Raw genomic sequence first — 22396 nt, forward strand, 5'->3', positions numbered from 1 at the left:
AGGGGATATGGAGGCAAAGTTTAGAGCAGAAAATGAAGGAACAGCTATTCAGGGCCTGCCTCACATGTGGCCCATACATATACAGCCACCAAAACTAGATAAGATTGATGAAGCTAAAAAATGCATGTGGAAAGGGACTGGATATAGAACTCTCCTGAGAGACACAATCAGAGCATGTCAAATACAGAGGTGAATACTAGCAGCAAACCACTGAATTGAGAATAGGACCCCCTTTGGGGGGAATTAGAGCTGAAGCGGCTTGCAACATCATAAGAACAACAATGCCAACTGACCAGAGCTTCCAGGGACTAAACCACTACCGAAAGACTATACATGGACTAACCCAGGGCTCCAACTGCAGAGAATAGCCTTGTTGGGGCACCAGTGGAAGGGGAAGCCCTTGGTCCTGCCAAGGTTGGACCCCCAGTGCAGGGGAATGTGTGTGTGTGTGTGGGGGGGTGAGGGTTAAGGGGGGGTGGATGGGGGTCGAATATCCGTATGAGGGAGGGGGAGGGAAGGGGGTTTATGTTCAGGAAACCTGAAAAGGGAATAACATTTGAAATGTAAATAAAGAAATATATCTAATTTGAAAAAAATAAATAAAAAGAAACGGGCAGCCTTTTGAGCTGCATACCCAAAAACCATCACTGGGGGGAGCCAGAGATCACAGGCAGTGGAAGCCGCAGAGCAGACCTAAACCCATAGTTGTTTAATGGGTAGTTTCTATTTTGCCAGATGAAAAAATTCTGGATCTTAGTTGCATAACATGAAGAAAATATTCATACTTCTTTTTTTTTTAATATTCATACTTCTAAAAGGAAATAACTCTAAAATTTTAACATGCATTTAAAAGAGGGGCTGGAGAAATGGTTCAATGGCTAAGAGTGCTGGTTGACTTTCAAGAGAACTCAGGTTCAATATTCAACACCCACAACTGTTCTGTAAATTCAGTCCCAGAGGACCTTCTACAGGTACTAGGCAAACAAGTAGAACACAGTCATATAATATATATATATATATACATATATATATATACATATATATATTTAACATTTTAAAAGAGTATTAAAAATAACCTACTACATACACACCTATCAGCAAGGTCAACATAAAGAATATCTCCAGGAACTCTCATTCATAGATCATAATACACACACACACACACACACACACACACACACACACACACACACACACGTGTATGTATCTCCATCCATCTTGAAAGGCAGCTTAGCAGTTGCTTACAAAGCATATCTTTACCACATGACATACTGATCTGAAGACTTGTGTTTACACAGAAACCTGCACATATTTATGGCAGCTCTACTCACAATTGCCTGAACTGGAAGCAATCAAGATGTTCTTTGGTGAGCAGGAAGTAGGAAAAACTGGGCATATCTAGACAATGAAGTATTTTTTGGCAGCAGCAAAGAAATGAGCTGTGTAGCCATAAACACATGAAGGAACCATAAATGTGCATCACCAAGTTGGGAACGGCCAATCTGAAGCAGCTGTATTCTGTAGGACTAGGCACAACTATGAAGATGCTAAAAAGGCAATGCCTCAGGTTTTGGAAAAGAAGGCAGGAGCAACTGGCATGGGCTATTGAGGGCAGCAAACTGTTCTGTAATTAATGGAGGCCACAGTTGTCATAAGTTTGTCTAAACCCCAGCAAGTGTACAGCACAAGGAGCAAACCCTGATATCAAATGCAGACATGGCAGGCGATTATGAGGTATCATGTAGGTTTATCACTCACAACAAATGTGCTACTCCAGGGGAGCAACTATAGTGGGATGGGTTGCCAGTGTGTGAAGGATGCAGATCCGTTTGAGCTTATCTTCTGTGGAAAGCTACAGTGAACCTAAAACTGCGTTCACAAAACCTATTACAAACTGCAGGAGTCAGCCATGGCACTTGTGACTTGTGAGTCAGGAAACTGCCATCAAGAGGAATTGAACAAGGCCACTGCCCGCCTCAGTCATTGCTGAATCTCACCAATGAAGTTGTGCTCAGGTGCCACCTGCAAACGGAAAAGGGAACAAAAGAACAAAAGGGAAAGTGACGGACAACAGCCATCAGGAAAACATTTTCCTCAAGATAACCCATTTTTCAAGTTTTAAGGCTTAGACCTTGATACCTGAAGTCTATCAATTTCATTTTAACTGTATTAATCCAGGTTATCAACAAGAGATGAAAACCAGCTCAAAAACCATTTCTATTGAGGCCTTGTTCAGTTGCCTGACCTGAGCATAGTCCCACACACCACTCAACGCTCATTCCACCATCCACATGGGTGTGATGAGAAATGGACCACACTGCTTGATACACCCATTAAAGCAAAATTAACCTGCCATTTCTGCAGCCCCAAACTGATGAGCACACTAGAACTCATTTAGCTTACTTCCAACTCAAAACACTATTTCCAATATTTGTTTTCTTTAAAAAAAAAAATTCATTGATACTGCATCCTTAAAATTAACAATCCTTAAAATTAATGCTGATTGAGAATATGTCAACTTCAGAAAGTCAGAACCCCAGGAGGCAAAGACCCTGGTGTTTGGATCCAGGTTCTGCTGGCAAGGACCACCCACCCAGCCTTCCAGAGGAAAGGGAACTAAGGGATCTGGACTGATGGTGACACCTCTGGGGAATAAAAGCCAAAGACCCCATGGGAGGCCCATCCTGGAAAAGGAAGAGACACATTCACTTAGAGTAAATGAAAAAGGACACAAGGTTAAAATGAAGTTTATTACGTTTTTCTTTTGAATTTTTTTTGATTTTTGTTTTTTTAAATAAAACTGTTTGTAAAACAGCTATTTTATCCCCACGGCAGAGTGACCCCGAAAGATGCACATATCCCTTCTTAAGGCCTTAACAAGGTTTTTTTGTACTTTTTTCTTTTTTTAAAACTCATATATTTAAAAATTATACATTTACAAATTAAAACAATACAACATAAAGAATCCTGTAGCATGGGCCATGAATCTGACAAGCCCCTTTCCACTCTGAAAATGAAAGCAATAAAGAAGTGTTAAAGTGGCTGGCTCCGGTCAGCTTAGTCCACCCACATGGCCCACACCACAGTTCTCTCCCAGACCCTGCTTGTTTCAGCAGCAGAGGCCTGGGCCTTCATGGTTTCCATGGGCCCTGTGGGCTCCCAAGGGTCCCAGCTACGTGGAATGTGCCAAGGAAAGGGCGCCAGAGATAAACACTCCGCGGTACAGCTGTTGCTATGGAGCTTCTCTACCTACTTGGTGGGGCCACAGTGCTCCAGGAGACAGCCATGACGTAGGGGCAACTGCCAATTTCACCACTACCACCCCACTCCCCACCCCCACAAAAAATAAAAAAAAAATAAAATAAAAATAAATAGTGTTTCTGGAAAGGAAAACATTTATTTTTGTGTTTAAACATCATTCCCCGCACTTTTGAAAATGACCATCCCCATTCTGCCCCCTCCCCCAAACTTTCCTGGTGAGACAGATTCTGACCAAGGGAAGGGTGGTTGTCATTTGTCTGTCTGCTCTTTCAGTCCTGGGCCTAGTGTTCACTGAATTGTTGTGAGACAAGCTAAGGATCAAAGCCACACCCCATCCTTTATGAGATGAGTTTGTTCAGTTCAATTTCACATTTAAATTTCATTGTCATTGGAACAAATTTTGAGTTAACTAGATAATTTTAAAATAGAATCAAAAGGGATAGCGCACCTTTCATTTAAACAAAGTCTTTCCAGACTAAAAATAGATTTATATATATATATTTTTTATCCCTCCCTTTTAACTCCCCGTTTCCCCATCAGCCCACCCCTCCCCCCTCCCCACATTGTCACTATGGAGATTGTGTCCATGGAAACAGCCATTCCAACATCTTGTGTCTTTCTTTTCCTGTGGTGTCACCAGTTTGAGTGTGATGTGAGAACATAGGAGGGAAGTGCTGGCATGGGCAGGCGCAGCGGGGTGCAGGGCAGGGCAGAGTGGGGTGTGGTTGCACAGCAGGAGGATTCCATTCCAACAAGTGTGTCCACCACCTTCTCATCTCCACAGTCTCACCTGGAAAACAAACAGTAGGCACTGGGTGCTATGAAGTTCCATGTTGTCTCAGCACAGCTGCTGCAGCAATGAGAAAATATGGATTTCAACAGGGATCTTACCCTCAGCCCTTTCTGGAGATGGCTGCTGATTCTGAACACATTCAAGCTCAATGCCTCCACTCTCATGTGGCTTTGAACCAAACATTGGTTAAGGCGGGAGTGATACAAGAGACTGGGCCTTACATGGAAGGGGCCAAGACAGGAGTATTCCTTGACCTCCACGGCTGGGCCCTGTTTCAGAGTCCATGTATGAATCTTGCCAGCTTAGTAAGCACTGAGGGGGTCTGTGGTTGGCTCAGCAACCTGTGGCCAGTCTCAGTCCTCATGAAAGTGGCTAAGAGTATTCTGTTGTTACTGAGACCTAGAGTACCCACCCCCAAATTATGGAAAGATCATCTCACAACTATTCTCATCTGTCTCCAGTTGACTCTGTTCTTTATGCAAATAAGACTTCTCAGAGCCTCTGATGGGGAGGTTGGACAGGCCCTAGCCCATTTTTCTGGAGCTTGCATAGAGCTGGAAGTTTTAATTCTGCTAGTTCTTCAGGAACCTGAGGTACTCAAGAGGCCCAGCGACTTCTCTCATCCATCATTTCTGGTTGCAAGTTGTTCTTATGACCCATGTAGGGCAAATAGACTGTTCGTTCAGGAGACTGAGGAGTGTCTCATGGTTTGCCTTATGTGGGAAGGGCTCAGGGAAGACACATTAGTTTCCAAAGAATTAGTCCAGAAAAATTACACCAAAAGTCGCTGTTGATGGCAAGTCACCCTCATCCTTGCTTTCTGCTAATCACTGCACTTTCTGCATCTGTCTCTCTTGGTATTTCTTTTTGTCTCTTGTTCAAGCCTCTCCTGCTATCGCCACCAACAAACTTCAGGAAAACATAGGCCCTCTGTGTAATAACTGCTTCCACAGAACTCATCAATAAGCAATAGCTGAGAAGGCTGGTACGTGTCCAGGAATGGAGAATGTGCCATTCAGAAGCACACATATACATCTGCCCTTGCTAAGTGCTTTACAGCAAACATCAGTAAGGAGGAAGAGCTTCTGCAGAGACAGTGTATATACTACCACCCAGGCTCCAGCTCTGGAAATGTAGGTGTCTTATGATGGTACAAAGGTACCTGGAAATCCATCTTCAAGATGAAGAAGCTCACGTTCTTCAGAGAGGTGACACTTGCAGCCCAAAGCATGTGGCTAGTTTGATGTATGATCAAGGTTTACAGGAACTCAATCCTTTGCTAACTAGATTCCAGATATTGTGCTTCATTGCATGACACATGGCTCAGAGGAGGGAGCTAGCCCACAGGCTTATGTCAAGTGAGTTCTGTGTCACTCCAACCTGAAGAGGTTCTTTAAATCTCACTGGGCATGAGGCTACTGTCTGTAATCACAGCACTTGGATGGTCATCACTAAAGACGGTTTGTCTAGAAGGTAGCTCAGTAGAAAGAGCTCTTGCCTACAACTTGAGTTCTATCTTCACAACTACAAATCAACGAGCTTCTTGACGCTCGGCAGGTAGAGCACTGGGTTTCTCTCTGGACTTTCCCAACATACCCTATGGCCTGAACCTGAGAGGGTCTCCTTTGTATCCCTCTATTCAAACTCTCAACCTGACTCACTCGACAGCAATAGGCATCACTCAGCTCAACTGTGCCAGGATTCAGAGGCAAACTCCCTCTCTGAAGCTCACATGTGATCCCTACCTAAAGAGGGAAGAGTTGAAAGAGATTTAATTCTAACTACATATCAACTTAGGATATAAGGGTCCCCGCCCCTTTTGGAGATGTAATCCCAGAAGCACTTCCCTGGATAAACCTAGGGTTGGGGTGACACTTATTCATCTGTGGATGGGCTACATGCTGTTGAGAAGGAAAAGGGAGGATGTCGTCCTTTACATGGCTGTTCTGTGTAGGGCATGTGGGTAGGTGCTACTCCTAGCACCCAGGACAGAGCATCACTTCAAACAATGGTTTCTGTTCCGTCTACTGCATCTTAGGAGCTAGTAGGGAAGCCATGGTCCCTGTCTACACCCGCGATGTAGCCAGAGAATAACAATCTTAACACCACTGACCTACCATGATGCTTTCTCATCCCCAGAAATGGGTGGAGGTGGTCTTAGCCTGGCAGGGACAAGTACATAACCCCACATGCTAGAGAGTATCTTCTATCCTCCAGCTCTGGGCATGCTCTGCTAGACAGAAGAGCTCTAAGAAACACACAGCTGGAAAGCACACAGCGGAGGAAGGCTTAGTATTTGCTGAGGCCTTATCAAATCCTGAGTTCATCACTTTTCTTTCTTTACATAAGAAACAGAAGCATAGAGATACTAAGTGGCTTTAATCTCGGTTCCAAAGCCCCTTCCTCACCATTCTGTGTGAGAAAGTGGGGTACCAGATCAGGACACATATGCACACTCACTGTCCCTTCCCTGCCTTGTAGAGGTTCCCATTACTTGGTGGCTCTCCATCCTGAGGATAAGTGTTCCCTGAGGACAGTGGTATGGTTCTCTCCTTGACCATGAGGTTTCAACAAATGTTTGGCATTGGAAGGATATTGACTTACCTCAATTTAACAGCTGAACAGACAAATTGAGGGGAAAAATTACATTGTGGGAATAGTACATAAAAAGAATATTCCAGATATTAAGACTGGACACGGGCTCTGTCCTGCTACAACCCCAACAAACTTGAGGCCCACCCCACATGAGGGTCAGGCCTATTATGACCAGATACCAGCCCAAGAAGGACAGAAGTAAAACTCACTATTCTGTCCAAGGTCCAGAAATAGAGCTGGAAGAGCCCAAGAACGAGTAGGAATGATGACCAAGGTTCCTAACAGATGGGATACCAAGGTCCATATTTCTAAAACTCAGGCTAGAATTCAAGACGAAAACCAAGTTCCAAATGAACTTGTATTCCACCTCGACCAAGCCTTCAAAGACACTTACTTCAAGAATATATCTCACGGCCTACTTAGAGTTTGGCTCTAATCATTGGGCCAATGTAGAGAGACACTGACATAGACACTGCAGGGTCTACCTAAGTGGCATCCTAGTCCATGAGTTCCACTAAAGGCCAATCCAATGTAAACTGTTCTTCAAAACACACACACGTGAGAATACATGTAGGTATGTGTATGCATGTGTGTATATATGTGATCATGTATGTTTGCACGTATGATGTATGTGTTATGTGTGCATGTATGTATGCACATATGCGTGCATATGTATGCATGTATGATTACCACTTTGTCCTGAGGGGCATAGCACTTATACCAGAAGGACAAGTGTACAGCTTGTACAGAGCAGCAACTTCTAAAATTCAGAGCTGACAATGCCTTTTTGTTAAGTCCATCAGTCTTCATGTTAGGATCTTGTGACCCAAGAACATATAAATGGTTTTCATGCACTTTTCACTTGGTTCTAGTCCAGGCATTGCCAATCTGCTCCCTGGAAGAGGCAGGCAAAGAAGAGGACTACAAGGAAGCACCCAGCATCGCCAATGCAGAGCCTGGGGAGCCCATATCTGACTCAGGCCTACGGCACAGTAGGAGCAAGCAGCCCCCTCTGAACTCAGTGAATGAACCACCAATTAAACAAACATTGTCATGGAGGAGAGAAAACCAAATACTCTGAGATGAATGCAACAATTCTTCAAATTTACAATGATTTTTCCAGAAAAATGACAAAAACTCTTAGTTTTTGGTCTAACCAGGGAAAACAACCTACCCAGCAGAGAATAGGCCTGTTGTGGTTGTGGGAACAGAGGACTCCATTTAGAGAATTATCCCTCAGAGAATACTTCACAACAGATAGCTGGTATCTCTGCCCACTGGGGCACCAAAGGCCTTCTGCCATGTAAGTTCCGCTCTCCTAGCTTACATGTTCTCATCCCTTGGTAGCATAGCCTGCAGAGAGGTTGGAGCAAGCTTCTAGGGCCCATATCCTCTAAACTGCATTCTCATGGCTGTATGACCACACTCACCACAATCAGTTTAATTCCTTGACACCGTTAAGAATATAATTAAAGTGGATGATGAAGTCTGATAGATCTTCATTTTCCTTCTCTTTGTGCTTTTTACAAAATGGAATTCTTCACAGTACTGGGGTAGGATTACAAATAAGAAAACTTGGAAAATATTCTGTTTGTTTTTTCTTTTCAAAAGAAAACATAGTATAGGGCTAGAGAGATGGCTCAATGGTTAAGAGCACTGACTGCTCTTCCAGAGATCCTGAGTTCAAATCCCAGCAACCACATGATGGCTCACAACCATCTGTAATGAGATCTGATGCCCTCTTCTTGTGTGTCTGAGGACAGCTACAGTGTACTTATAATAAACAAACAAACAAATAAATAAATCTTTTAAAAAAATAGTATAAAAGCACTACCAAAATGTAGGGGGTTTGTTGTGTTTTGTTCTGTAAGTGCCCACTAGTTAGACTCCTCTAAGGCAGGAGTCAAATGCCAGGCTCCCACAGGGTTGTCGTCAAAGCTCTGCCTTTAGGATTGTCACTCACAGGTTCATTTGCCAGCTCTTCACTAACGAGCTAACTTTGGAAAGGTTGTCCTGACTCTAATTGGCAGTGGATAGTTCTGAGGTCTCTACCACCTTCCTGCAGACACTCAGGAAGCCAAGTTAACAAATAAGTAGCTGTTGTGTTCTTGCTTTATTAATCCACACGACTAAATGCTGGTGGTGCAGCCTGGAGCCATTAAGAGGCCAGCCACACACGGAGCTGGGTGAGGAGGTGGTAGGAGCTCAGCAGCCCCAACTCACCTGTGCTTGCTGTCCATTCCCACGTGCACACTTCCCCCCTCACCCCCGCTCCGACTGCTCTGTGCTGAGGCTGCCTTTTGCGGTCTTGTTCTGCAAGGGGGGAAGAGGGCATGGAAGGGGAGGCTGATGCCGGCCAAAGCCAAGAGACAAGACAAAAGGGACAGAACAGGAAATACAGTGTGTGGGAACCAGGAAGGGTAGACGTAAGGACAGGAATGGCACATGGAAAAGGAAATAAAAAGCAGAGTCAGTACTGAATGACAAACAGGAGGCACCCAGACTGGACTTTCTGAGGTAAAATGTCGATTATAAGTAAAAATAAAAGTAAAAATACTGTTTGATCCTGAGACCCATCTCTGAGGATTATTCTTAAAAGCAAGCATAAGCGCTCAGGAACATTCTGAGGACAGTCCTCTAAAGATTCCTTTAGTATATTTTATGGCCCTATCTGGGGACTGGGTGGTCAATGGCCACCAGGTGTCAGTGTGACCTCAGCTACACAGGTCCAAGTACAGGAAACAGGGGCAGCATCCCTCCTCCTTCATACCATCCCAAGCTTTCTGTTCTACCTCAGAAATAGGTTACTAGTCCCATTTCTTCACCTTTCCTAAAGGAAGGGAGCATCAAGACACTGGGAAATGGGCGGGCAGCAGTCATCACCTATACACTGCTGGGCTGCTTCTGCTACTTGAGAGAGGATGAGGGCTTCTCCCAGGCTCTGGAGTCAGCCCTACTTACTCGTATGAGAAATGTTTCTAGACCAGGCCTTGCACCAGCTCATTAACCAGATCCACAAACTGGATGGAGTTCTACTAAACTGAAGTAGAAAGCAGTAACAATTTCATTGGGCCTGATATTTTAATTTCTCCTAAAAAACAGACATTCCCTAAAAAAAAAAAAAAAAATACCTCTTCCCAACCTACCACGAAGGCTATTGGGCCCATTCCCCAGGGAGTCATTCAGTTCAGTGACACTCTCCTTCCTAAGGCCAGGAGAGAGCTACAGCTACAAGTACATGTTGGGACAGGCACAGGTGAAGTCTTCCAATGCCTGGGTCTTACCCCTGTTTCCCAGCTACATAGTCAGCCCCACTGAGATAGATTCAGGAGTCTGTGACTCACCTTGTGCTTGGGGCACCTCACCGAGAAATTCTCCTCATGCAGCAAACAATCTATAAAACAAGAAAGTCACATTAGAATCTATGCTTAACTTAGTATGGCTATACTGGCTGAACAGATACACATGAATGTAAGGGGCCTCAATACTGATGTATTTCCTTCTTAATCCCAAATGTATATATGCAACACTCTTTATTTATATATAACACTGTACTTGTGGAAAAGCCAGATGCCACTGGATGTATTTATTTCCCCCTAGTTTGTTGTTTAGTAATTATCCAGGGAATTGCCATGGAGTGCTCACATGGTGGCTGGGAACCCTAGCCTCCCCTCAAGATACAGGACTTCCAGAAGCTTTGGCTCTGCCTGGATTGATTGATTGATTTCTTGCTTTTTTTTTTTAAAGATTTATTTATTCATTATACATAAGTGCACTGTTGCTGTCTTCAGACACACCAGAAGAGGGCATCAGATCCCATTACAGATGGTTGTGAGCCACCTTGTGGTTGCAGGAATTTGAACTCAGGACCTCTTAACTACTGAGTTATCTCTCCAACCTTCTGCCATCTCTCCAGCCCTGTGCCTGGAGTTCAAGTCATTGAACGTTTAACATCATTTGGATCTGTGTCTTAGACACACAATTGTTTTCCTCTTAGTCTTTGCTTCTTAGACCACACTGTAGTTCCTAATAGGAAAACATTAGTGACATCCAAAATAATCCACGGTGTATTAACATAGATAGCATCAGTCACAAAACACAACAAACCCTAGTGTCTTAAAGTGGCTGATGCTATGGGTAAATAACCATGGTATTGTGATACAAAAATCACCCCCAACAACCAGGACACACAAACGTGTAAGTAAACTTTAAATTTCATTCAAATGTTTTATATTCATTAAAAGAAAAGCCTTAAAAGAATTCTACAAAAATGTATCAATGGCTGGCTCTCTTGAAGAAAATAGGTGGTTTCCATTAAAATTTTTTTCTTGGACTAGAGATGGTTCAGGTTAAGAGCACTGCTGATCTTCAAGAGGACCTGAGTTCAATCCCCAGCACCCACACAGTGGCTCACAACCATCTGTAATGAGATCTGATGTGCTCTTCTGGTGTGTCAGAAGACAGCTACAGTGCACTCGCATACTTAAAATAAATGAATCTTAAAAATTTTTTCTCTGTACATCTAAAATGACAATATTTAACAATCAAAGTTAATTTTCAACATAGTATTTTGCTAACTGTATAGGATCAATGCAGAGCCTCTTTAAAACCACTTGAAATACGGTGACCCTTTTTTCCCTCTGTTGAGAGAGCTCAGTATTCAAGTTAGAAAGGTGACCGGGCCAGGAATCCCTGCTGTCACCTGCATCCCACAGCCTCCAGAGACACAATAGAAAACACTCCTGTCATAATCACACAGTCCACACTGAACACATCAGAGGGAAAATAAAGTCCCGTGGGGGTGATTTTAATCCCTGGAGGAAAAAAATGATATACTCCAACTTTTAACACGGTGACAGCATTCCTAATGGCAGTAGGAATATGTGTGCCGCCAAGGAGTCCAGCTTTATTGTACAAAGGCGGCAGTGTGTGGGGCAGGGCAGATAAATCTAATTAATGAGTTCACTCTGTGCATCACAACTCTGACAGACCGACAGCCAGGTCACCGATGCAGGACACGGTGGCAGAATGTTAATAAATACGGATCACACATTCTCAGAGAGCTCTCAGGCACTACAGCAAGAGGAAGCCACGGCACTTACCTCATTAAGTTTGCTATTTAACGTTTAAATGAAATCCAGATTAGCAGCCTATAAAGTAACGTATTTTAAGTGTAATAGTACATAAGAAGCCGAGGAACACATAGATGCAAACTTCTCAGACCCCCAGGGTCCTACACAAATCAGTAAGGCAGTAGTAGAACTTGGCTCACTAGTATTATCTGCCTCTGGAGTCTCAGGTCACCTTATCTACAGCGTACCTACAGAGTAGGCTATCAGCTTTCTTAAATCAAGGCCCAAAGACCTGCCAGTTGTCACTACGTCCAGGCCCCTCTCCTCCAGCATGAAACTGGCACAGCAGTAAATGAAATGTGTTCATTTAAAATCTACCAGCACACAGCATGATCAAGACCCCTGCTACTCCAATCTGCCAGGGAGTTTATCAACAGCAGGAGACAGACACCTGGAGTTCAGGAAAGCACTCTCTTCACCTGAGCTCCAGCAGTGCTGTGCCGCCAGTTTCTAGGCCCAGTTCAAACATGGAACTTGTGAAGCTTGACCACCATAATGGCACAAGGGTTACAAAACCACCAGTGATAGAGACTGAGTCAGTTGCAAAAGACCATTAGAAAGACACAGGTACTTCATTTGTCCTCAGTGACAGAACAGTGTGACTAGTTGTGAGTGTCCGTTACTAAAATGTTTCCTAAAGTTAGAAAATGCTTTTTCTGAGTCAAAAGAAAAAGGTCACAAAGAAAACAATGTAAATATATATTACTTCTGGAGATGAAATCTCCTAAAGAAGTCTTACAGAATGTGCACACCTCTGCCCTTTGAGCACACTAATAGACAATTCCTCTTTTCTGTCCTCATACAAATCTGCGAATCACCAGGGACTATAATTTCATTTTTAGCAGAAGTCAGGACATAGGCAGAAAGCTCAGAAGCTAGACGCTACAGGGGAGATTCTCTATGGCATCAACCTCCCTAGTGCTGAGGTAAGAACAGAGAGTACAAAGAATTCCAGTGAAATCCCATCTGAGGACTCTGGCAGATGCCCAGTCCCCACATGTTAGCCAGTGACAACCACCTGATTTACTTTTTCTACGGTCCTGGAACTATCTTGCAGTCCACATGGCCTAGTCAGAATTCCCGTAAGGCAGGGCCAAAGCATCGATCTGTCAGATCACCCCATGAGCTAGAAGAGACTCACAAAGTGGTCCAGTCAACAAAACAGCCTCCAGGAGCAAATCCGACCTCCATACACCGTGGGAGAGAGTGTTACTACTCTCCTTGCCCTCTGAGTTTGAAGGCAAAGGTGACTTTGCTAAGTGTTGGCACAGGACAGGTTGGAACAGAAAGTAACAGGCATCATTTTTACTTACCCCTCAATGGAGGAGGTCTTGCTTTTGAAGAGGTGGTCTGGCAAGCTTCCATTAGAAGATGTTCCCACTGCCCTTCGTAAGAATCCAACTATACTGCCTGAGTTTTATTAGGGTAGCTCTGAGTCTTATCTGGCATGAGTCATACACAGCTATTTGACTTTAAATTTAAAATTTCCAACAGGTAGTTTTGGTGTACACTTTTAATCCCAGAACTCAGGAGGCAAAGGCAGGTGGATTCCCGAGTTCAAGGCAGTTTGGCCTACAGAGCAAGTTTCAGGACAGCCAGGGCTACACAGAGAATTCTGTCTTGAAAACACACACGTATGCATACTCCCACTATCCATATTTCAAGTACTCAACAGTCATACATGGTTGCAGCTATCACCCTGGACCAGGAGAGTGGACAGCATCTCCACTACTGTGAAATGGGCTTTGCACCTAAGAAACTGTAGACTGGGAGCCAAGAACAGAATCACAAGGGCCTTGCTATTGTGAACTTGGCTGTTAACACTGCTGATTCTTGAGGGTACAAATGGAGTTTGACTGGAGTCAAAGTTTGCTCAGAGGGCAAAGTCAAAGCTTGCATCTAAGAATGCAAGCTTCTGTTTCTGAACAGTGTCTATATGGGAGAGCACGGCATACCCAGCCACTGACTGGGATAGTCATTTATTGTATAAGACCCTATTCAAAACTATCCCCCTCTAAACTTAACACTTGGGAATCCCCATTTAAGAGAAGCTTCAAATGAAGGAAATCAGATGTTCTCGTGTAACTACAAACAACATGAGGAAAAGCAACTGCTTCACTCAAGAAGATTTAACTGCCCAAGCTCAAGCTAGGGTGAACACTTTAGATAGCACGAAAATTTGTCAGCAGGGAGAATGAGGCCAAGTAGGGAAGGGCATGAAGGGAAGAATCAACTCAAGCTTATCCTTCATAATAGTGGATTTGAGGCAAGGCTGGATTACATGAGCATATATCTCAAAAAATAAAAAATGTAGAGATAGCTCAGTGCTTAAGACCACTGGTTGTGATTCCCAGCACCCATATCACACGGTGGCTTACAACCATCTGCAATTCCAGTTCCAGGGGATCCAATATCTACCTCTGACCTCTAAGGACAAACAGTATACAGACATACAGATAGGCTAAACGCTCTTATGTATAAAATAAAAATAGGTTAAAAAGGAAAAGGGGGGGCACAAAGGAAAAAAAAAAAGGAAGCTGAGCAAGCTGTAACAGCAAACCAGTAAGCAGCACTCCTCTGTGGCCTGTGCTTCAGTTCCTGCCCATGATCTGAAACTTACAAAAGGAAACAAAACCTTTCCTTTCCTCCCCTAGGTTGTTTTTGGTCAAGGTTTATTACAGCAACAGAGAAAACCACCAGGACGAAGAGTGAGGACACCCATTGCTAGAGGGAAACAGTGACCAGAGGACCAGGGGGGTTGGGGAACAGTGACCAGAGGACCAGGGGGGTTGGGGAACAGTGACCAGAGGACCAGGGGGGTTGGGGAACAGTGACCAGAGGGCCAGGGGGTTGGGGAACAGTGACCAGAGGGCCAGGGGGGTTGGGGAACAGTGACCAGAGGGCCAGGGGGGTTGCTAGCAGGAGCCCAACTCAAAACAAAATAGTGAGCTCTAAGTTCAGTGAGAGCATCTCGAGGGCATGGGGTAGAATGTGCCAGAGCAAGGCAGCTTGCCCCTTGTACGCCACATGCACTGAAACTTCCCCTAAACAAACAGGTTCAGTTATATCATTCCATGTATTATTTCTGTTGATTCTCCTGTCTCTCTAGCCCATCTGTCTTGTTCCCCCATCAATAACCAGAGGTATTCCACTTTCAAGCACTTTCTAATTCCTTTCCCTCCCTGCTAAACCACTTTTCGATTTTGTGACTTATATCCATGCCCTCATCCAGACACACACACACACACACACACACACACACACACACACATACACATACACACACAGACATACACATACACACAGACATACACATACACACACAGACATACACATACACACACAGACATACACATACACACACAGACATACACACACACAGACAGACATACACACAGACATACACATACACACACACACACACACACACACACACACTACATTAGAATCTAAGATCTACATGTGAGAAAATGTGTCGTATTTGTTTAACTCTGGGTTACTTTGTTCAATATAGTTTCCAGTTCCACCCACTTTCCTACAACTTAATATTTCAGTGCTTTCCAATTCATCTACAGAATTAGTGAAATCCCTCTCAAAATTTTAAGTCTTCTTTTTGCAGAAATGGGTACACTGACTTTGAATTTCATAGGGAACAAAGAGGGATGGATCCAGTATAGTCAGAACAATCTTGGGGGGAAGGTACAATCTTTCCAAATCTCTTGCTCCTATTTGGGATGAGGGTTAGGGGGTTGGGAGTTGGGGGCTCGGGGGGTACTTGGAGACTGAACCCAGGACCTTGCACATACTAAAGTAAGTATTCTATCATTCCCAATTTCAAACCCTACTGCCAAGCTATAGTAATCGTGATAGTAGAATATTGGATGGGGCCAGAAAGCCCCATGCACAGTGGTCAGCTGATTTTCAACAAAGTGCCAGAATCACTTCACGAGTGATGGAAGATTATTCTGTAAGTAGAGTTAAGACCACTGCACAGCTGCTCACAAAAGAACAGCTCTGAACTGACACTCCACAAAATGGTCAAAGACTAAAATAAAAGGTCTAAAACTATAAAACTCTTAGAAAAAAAAGACATCAAACCCCCACGTTGGACTAGGTGATTATTACTTGAGATAATACCAAAAGAAAAAAGTAAGATTTCATCAAAAGCAAACTTTTACTGGGGACAGAGCACTTGTCTAGCATGAACAATGTCAAGTAGCCTGTCATTATTATGTAAATTAGGCATGGCAGTGTACACCTGTAATCTCAGTACTAGGGAAGTAGAGACAGGAGGATCAAGAGTTCAGGATCATCCTTGACTACATAAGTTGGTAGCCACTTAGGCTATATGAGACCCTGTCTCAGAGAGAGAGGGAGAGGGAGAGGAGAGGGAGAGGAGGGAGAGGAGAGGAGAGGGAGAGGGAGAGGGAGAGGAGAGGGAGAGGGAGAGGGAGAGGGAGAGGAGAGGAGAGAGGGAGAGGGAAACAAACACTTCCAAAAGTGTTTGTGATCCATGGATCTATCTGGTCAGGGGGACAAAAGAAATAAAACAACAATTTAACAACGGGCAGAGAACTGAAATAGACACTTCTCCCTAGAAGCTGCACAAATGGCCAATATGGACATAGAAAGATGTTCAACATCATTAGAGAAGTACAAAGTCCAACTATATCAATATAGCACCCCAGCTCCCTGGGATGTCTACAGTGTAATTATGTTTGCTAAGAATATTGAGAAATTGGAATCCTAATACATTGTTGGTGGGAATGTAAAGTGTGTATGTTTTGGAAAACCATATGGCTATTACACTAAAGGTTAAACATGGAATTATTGTATGTAACTGTTCTATGGTGACATGACTCACAGAAGTGAAACAAACCCCACAGCTATCAACTGATGAAAGGTGGATCTGATTGGCATGTCCTGTATAGCAGATAGTTTGGCGGGGGAAATGAACGAAGTACTAAGTTACAAATGCTGCTACATGGATGACCCTTAGAAACACTGTAACTGAAAACCCCAGCCACAAAATGTTAAGTAATAGCACACGACTCCATTTATATGAACTACCTGAACGAGGCACACCTACTGAAACAAAGTGAATATCTAACTGCCAGCCGCTGGAGTGAGGGAAGGAAGGTGTTAATGTTTTACAACTGATGAAAGCTTAAATGCTCAACATACTGGAGTAATGGCCGCTAGACTCCACAAACATACAAGAACTACTGAATTGTATCTACTCCTAAGTAGGTAGTTCATACATGAATTAGATGAACAAAATGGGTATTTTAATTGCTGCCATTGTAGTAAGAACTTACAAATAGAAGAGAAATAAGGGAGACAATAGCAATATACAGAAGGAGAGATAATGATCATGGTCCCAGCTCACCTGCGTCAATGGCACACGGGTAATGGTATCGGAAGGAGCAGCCTTTGTTGTAGCAGCCCAGAGTAGCGCCAGCTTCCTGGCAGTGGGAGCATTTCTGAAAGGAAGATAAGGCACGTTAGTAACTTCACACTAGACTTTCTCTTACAGGACTTCCCCGTGCCTCATTAGCTCGACCTCAGCATGGCCTTTGTGGTTGGAGGGATCGGTGGTGGTAGGATAGGTTGGTAGATCTCTCACCACCACTTGCTGACCACACAATGGAAGAGACCCAGCAGACTGTTTTAAGGCTAAGCCTCATGAATGACCTCAAATCAAACAAAACACACCAGGGCAAGTGACACTCTTACGTGGCAGACATATCTGTGGGTATGGTGCCCAAACCTGCCTATTTTACCCACTCCCTGATCTACTGAAATTTCTTCCTGCTATCATGTGCTGTCTGTAGATCCTGCTTCTATTTCTACATAGAAATCTTGTGTAGGAGGAGAGTTAAGGTAGATATATACACACACATATAGAAACCTTTTATAATTGAAAGTGGGATTTGGTTTCTAGCTTTTATATTTGTAAGATTTTTATTTTTAATTTTGATCCACTTATCTCAAATGCCCAATACAAGTATATTTTTCTTTCCAGAAAATATGGGTTCCTGTATGTAAATGCTATTTTTGTACATGAATCCTATTTTAAATATACTAGGAAAGCTGCCGTGAGTTTCTGACCAAGTGATACACTACTCTCTGATTACAGTGCTCCTCCTTATATGGTACACTATTCTCTGACTGCAGTGCTCCTCCTTATATGGTACACTACTCTCTAATTGCAGTGCTCCTCCTTATATGGTACACTACTCTCTGATTGCAGTGCTCCTCCTTATATGATACACTACTCTCTGACTGAAGTGCTCCTCCTTATAATGATACACTATTCTCTGATTGCAGTGCTCCTCCTTACATGATACACTACTCTCTGATTGCAGTGCTCCTCCTTACATGATACACTACTCTCTGATTGCAGTGCTTCTCCTTACATGATACACTACTCTCTGACTGCAGTGCTCCTCCTTACATGATACACTACTCTCTGATTGCAGTGCTCCTCCTTACATGGTACACTACTCTCTGACTGCAGTGCTCCTCCTTATATGGTACACTACTCTCTGATTGCAGTGCTCCTCCTTATATGGTACACTACTCTCTGATTGCAGTGCTCCTCCTTATATGATACACTACTCTCTGATTGCAGTGCTCCGCCTTATATGATACACTACTCTCTGATTGCAGTGCTCCTCCTTATATGATACACTACTCTCTGACTGCAGTGCTCCTCCTTACATGGTACACTACTCTCTGATTGCAGTGCTCCTCCTTATATGGTACGCTATTCTCTGACTGCAGTGCTCCTCCTTACATGGTACACTACTCTCTGATTGCAGTGCTCCTCCTTACATGGTACACTACTCTCTGATTGCAGTGCTCCTCCTTATATGGTACGCTACTCTCTGATTGCAGTGCTCCTCCTTACATGATACACTACTCTCTGACTGCAGTGCTCCTCCTTATATGGTACACTACTCTCTGATTGCAGTGCTCCTCCTTATATGGTACACTACTCTCTGACTGCAGTGCTCCTCCTTATATGGTACACTACTCTCTGACTGCAGTGCTCCTCCTTATATGACACTACTCTCTGATTGCAGTGCTCCTCCTTATATGATACACTACTCTCTGATTGCAGTGCTCCTCCTTATATGGTACACTACTCTCTGATTGCAGTGCTCCTCCTTATATGATACACTACTCTCTGATTGCAGTGCTCCTCCTTATATGATACACTACTCTCTGATTGCAGTGCTCCTCCTTATATGGTACACTACTCTCTGATTGCAGTGCTCCTCCTTATATGGTACACTACTCTCTGACTGCAGTGCTCCTCCTTATATGGTACTCTACTCTCTGATTGCAGTGCTCCTCCTTATATGGTACGCTCCTCTCTCATTGCAGTGCTCCTCCTTACATGGTACACTACTCTCTGATTGCAGTGCTCCTCCTTACATGGTACACTACTCTCTGATTGCAGTGCTCTTCCTTATATGGTACCCTATTCTCTGATTGCAGTGCTCCTCCTTACATGATACGCTACTCTCTGATTGCAGTGCTCCTCCTTACATGATACACTACTCTCTGATTGCAGTGCTCCTCCTTATATGGTACGATTGCAGTGCTCCTCCTTATACTCTCTGATTGCAGTGCTCCTCCTTACATGATACACTACTCTCTGCAGTGCTCCTCCTTATATGATACACTACTCTCTGACTGCAGTGCTCCTCCTTATATGGTACACTACTCTCTGACTGCAGTGCTCCTCCTTATATGGTACACTACTCTCTGATTGCAGTGCTCCTCCTTATATGGTACGCTACTCTCTGACTGCAGTGCTCCTCCTTACATGATACACTACTCTCTGATTGCAGTGCTCTTCCTTATATGGTACACTACTCTGATTGCAGTGCTCCTCCTTATATGGTACACTACTCTTTGATTGCAGTGCTCCTCCTTACATGATACACTACTCTGATTGCAGTGCTCCTCCTTATATGGTACACTACTCTCTCATTGCAGTGCTCCTCCTTATATGGTACACTACTCTCTGATTGCAGTGCTCCTCCTTATATGATACACTACTCTCTGACTGCAGTGCTCCTCCTTATATGATACACTACTCTCTGATTGCAGTGCTCCTCCTTACATGGTACACTACTCTCTGACTGCAGTGCTCCTCCTTACATGGTACACTACTCTCTGATTGCAGTGCTCCTCCTTACATGGTACACTACTCTCTGATTGCAGTGCTCCTCCTTACATGGTACACTACTCTCTGACTGCAGTGCTCCTCCTTATATGGTACACTATTCTCTGACTGCAGTGCTCCTCCTTATATGGTACACTACTCTCTGACTGCAGTGCTCCTCCTTATATGGTACACTACTCTCTGATTGCAGTGCTCCTCCTTATATGATACACTACTCTCTGATTGCAGTGCTCTTCCTTATATGGGTACACTACTCTCTGATTGCAGTGCTCCTCCTTATATGGTACACTACTCTCTGATTGCAGTGCTCCTCCTTATATGGTACACTACTCTCTGATTGCAGTGCTCCTCCTTATATGGTACACTACTCTCTGATGCAGTGCTCCTCCTTATATGATACACTACTCTCTGATTGCAGTGCTCCTCCTTATATGGTACACTACTCTCTGACTGCAGTGCTCCTCCTTACATGGTACACTACTCTCTGATTGCAGTGCTCCTCCTTACATGATACACTACTCTCTGATTGCAGTGCTCTTCCTTATATGGTACACTATTCTCTGATTGCAGTGCTCCTCCTTATATGATACACTACTCTCTGATTGCAGTTATATGATACACTACTCTCTGATTGCAGTGCTCCTCCTTATATGGTACACTACTCTCTGATTGCAGTGCTCCTCCTTACATGGTACGCTACTCTCTGACTGCAGTGCTCCTCCTTACATGATACACTACTCTCTGCAGTGCTCCCCCTTATATGATTCACTACTCTCTGTCTGCAGTGCTCCTCCTTACATGTTACACTACTCTCTGACTGCAGTGCTCCTCCTTATATGGTACACTACTCTCTGACTGCAGTGCTCCTCCTTATATGGTACACTACTCTCTGATTGCAGTGCTCCTCCTTATATGGTACGCTACTCTCTGACTGCAGTGCTCCTCCTTACATGATACACTACTCTCTGATTGCAGTGCTCTTCCTTATATGGTACACTACTCTGATTGCAGTGCTCCTCCTTATATGGTACACTACTCTTTGATTGCAGTGCTCCTCCTTACATGATACACTACTCTCAGTGCTCCTCCTTATATGGTACACTACTCTCTGATTGCAGTGCTCCTCCTTATATGGTACACTACTCTCTGATTGCAGTGCTCCTCCTTATATGGTACACTACTCTCTGACTGCAGTGCTCCTCCTTATATGATACACTACTCTCTGATTGCAGTGCTCCTCCTTATATGGTACACTACTCTCTGACTGCAGTGCTCCTCCTTACATGGTACACTACTCTCTGATTGCAGTGCTCCTCCTTACATGATACACTACTCTCTGATTGCAGTGCTCTTCCTTATATGGTACACTATTCTCTGATTGCAGTGCTCCTCCTTACATGATACGCTACTCTCTGATTGCAGTGCTCCTCCTTACATGATACACTACTCTCTGATTGCAGTGCTCCTCCTTATATGGTACACTACTCTCTGATTGCAGTGCTCCTCCTTACATGGTACGCTACTCTCTGATTGCAGTGCTCCTCCTTACATGATACACTACTCTCTGCAGTGCTCCTCCTTATATGATACACTACTCTCTGACTGCAGTGCTCCTCCTTATATGGTACACTACTCTCTGACTGCAGTGCTCCTCCTTATATGGTACACTACTCTCTGACTGCAGTGCTCCTCCTTATATGGTACACTACTCTCTGACTGCAGTGCTCCTCCTTATATGGTACACTACTCTCTGATTGCAGTGCTCCTCCTTACATGATACACTACTCTCTGACTGCAGTGCTCCTCCTTATATGATACACTACTCTGCTTTCATTGCTCCTTATATGGTACACTACTCTCTGACTGCAGTGCTCTCCTTATATGGTACACTACTCTCTGATTGCAGTGCTCCTCCTTATATGATACACTACTCTCTGACTGCAGTTCTCCTCCTTATATGGTACACTACTCTCTGACTGCAGTGCTCCTCCTTATATGGTACACTACTCTCTGACTGCAGTGCTCCTCCTTATATGGTCAGATACTCTTAACGCAGGGCACACTTCTGTTGTCACCTTGATGTGGCTCACACTCTATCCTATTAACATTATCAAAACACACCACATGTGGCCCTACTAAGGAAAGAAAGATGCAGATTATTCAGGTTTCCTGGGTGTGGCCATGACCCAGTAGGAAAGCTAACCAGAAGACATAGTAGGTGTTTGTTCCTGCTTCTATGAAAAATGAAATATGTGTGCTCCTTAAACCCTTACTTCTGAGCTGGCTAAGCTCCCAGAACACTGGCAACCATGGAGCTTAACTGTTCACCACGCTGTCAGGATGAAATAGCTACGAATATGGAGTAGGGCATTCGCGTGGTAGCACCTGCACATGTCCACTGGACAGGTTGGATAA

The 22396-nt window shown here is 43.9% G+C and overlaps 1 protein-coding gene across 3 annotated transcripts in view; it reads right to left on the minus strand.

The window, feature by feature from the left end:
• Positions 1-2731: 2731 nt before the first annotated feature.
• Tcf20 (transcription factor 20) overlaps positions 2732-22396 on the minus strand; it is a 99922-nt gene continuing 80257 nt past the window's right edge. For 2 of the 3 annotated variants that reach the window (XM_032918570.1, XM_032918567.1), the window contains exons 3-5: positions 17171-17264; positions 9994-10043; positions 2732-4051 (exon numbers count right to left, since the gene is read on the minus strand). In XM_032918570.1, the coding sequence (XP_032774461.1) occupies positions 4034-4051; positions 9994-10043; positions 17171-17264 (162 nt within the window). In that variant the 3' untranslated portion in view covers positions 2732-4033. Of the gene's footprint in view, positions 4052-8872; positions 8996-9993; positions 10044-17170; positions 17265-22396 lie in introns of all 3 variants that reach the window. The other variant, XM_032918562.1, reaches the window with a different exon arrangement.

This window comes from Rattus rattus, chromosome 1, assembly GCF_011064425.1.
Source record: "Rattus rattus isolate New Zealand chromosome 1, Rrattus_CSIRO_v1, whole genome shotgun sequence".
NCBI classification, from domain to species: Eukaryota; Metazoa; Chordata; class Mammalia; order Rodentia; family Muridae; genus Rattus; species Rattus rattus.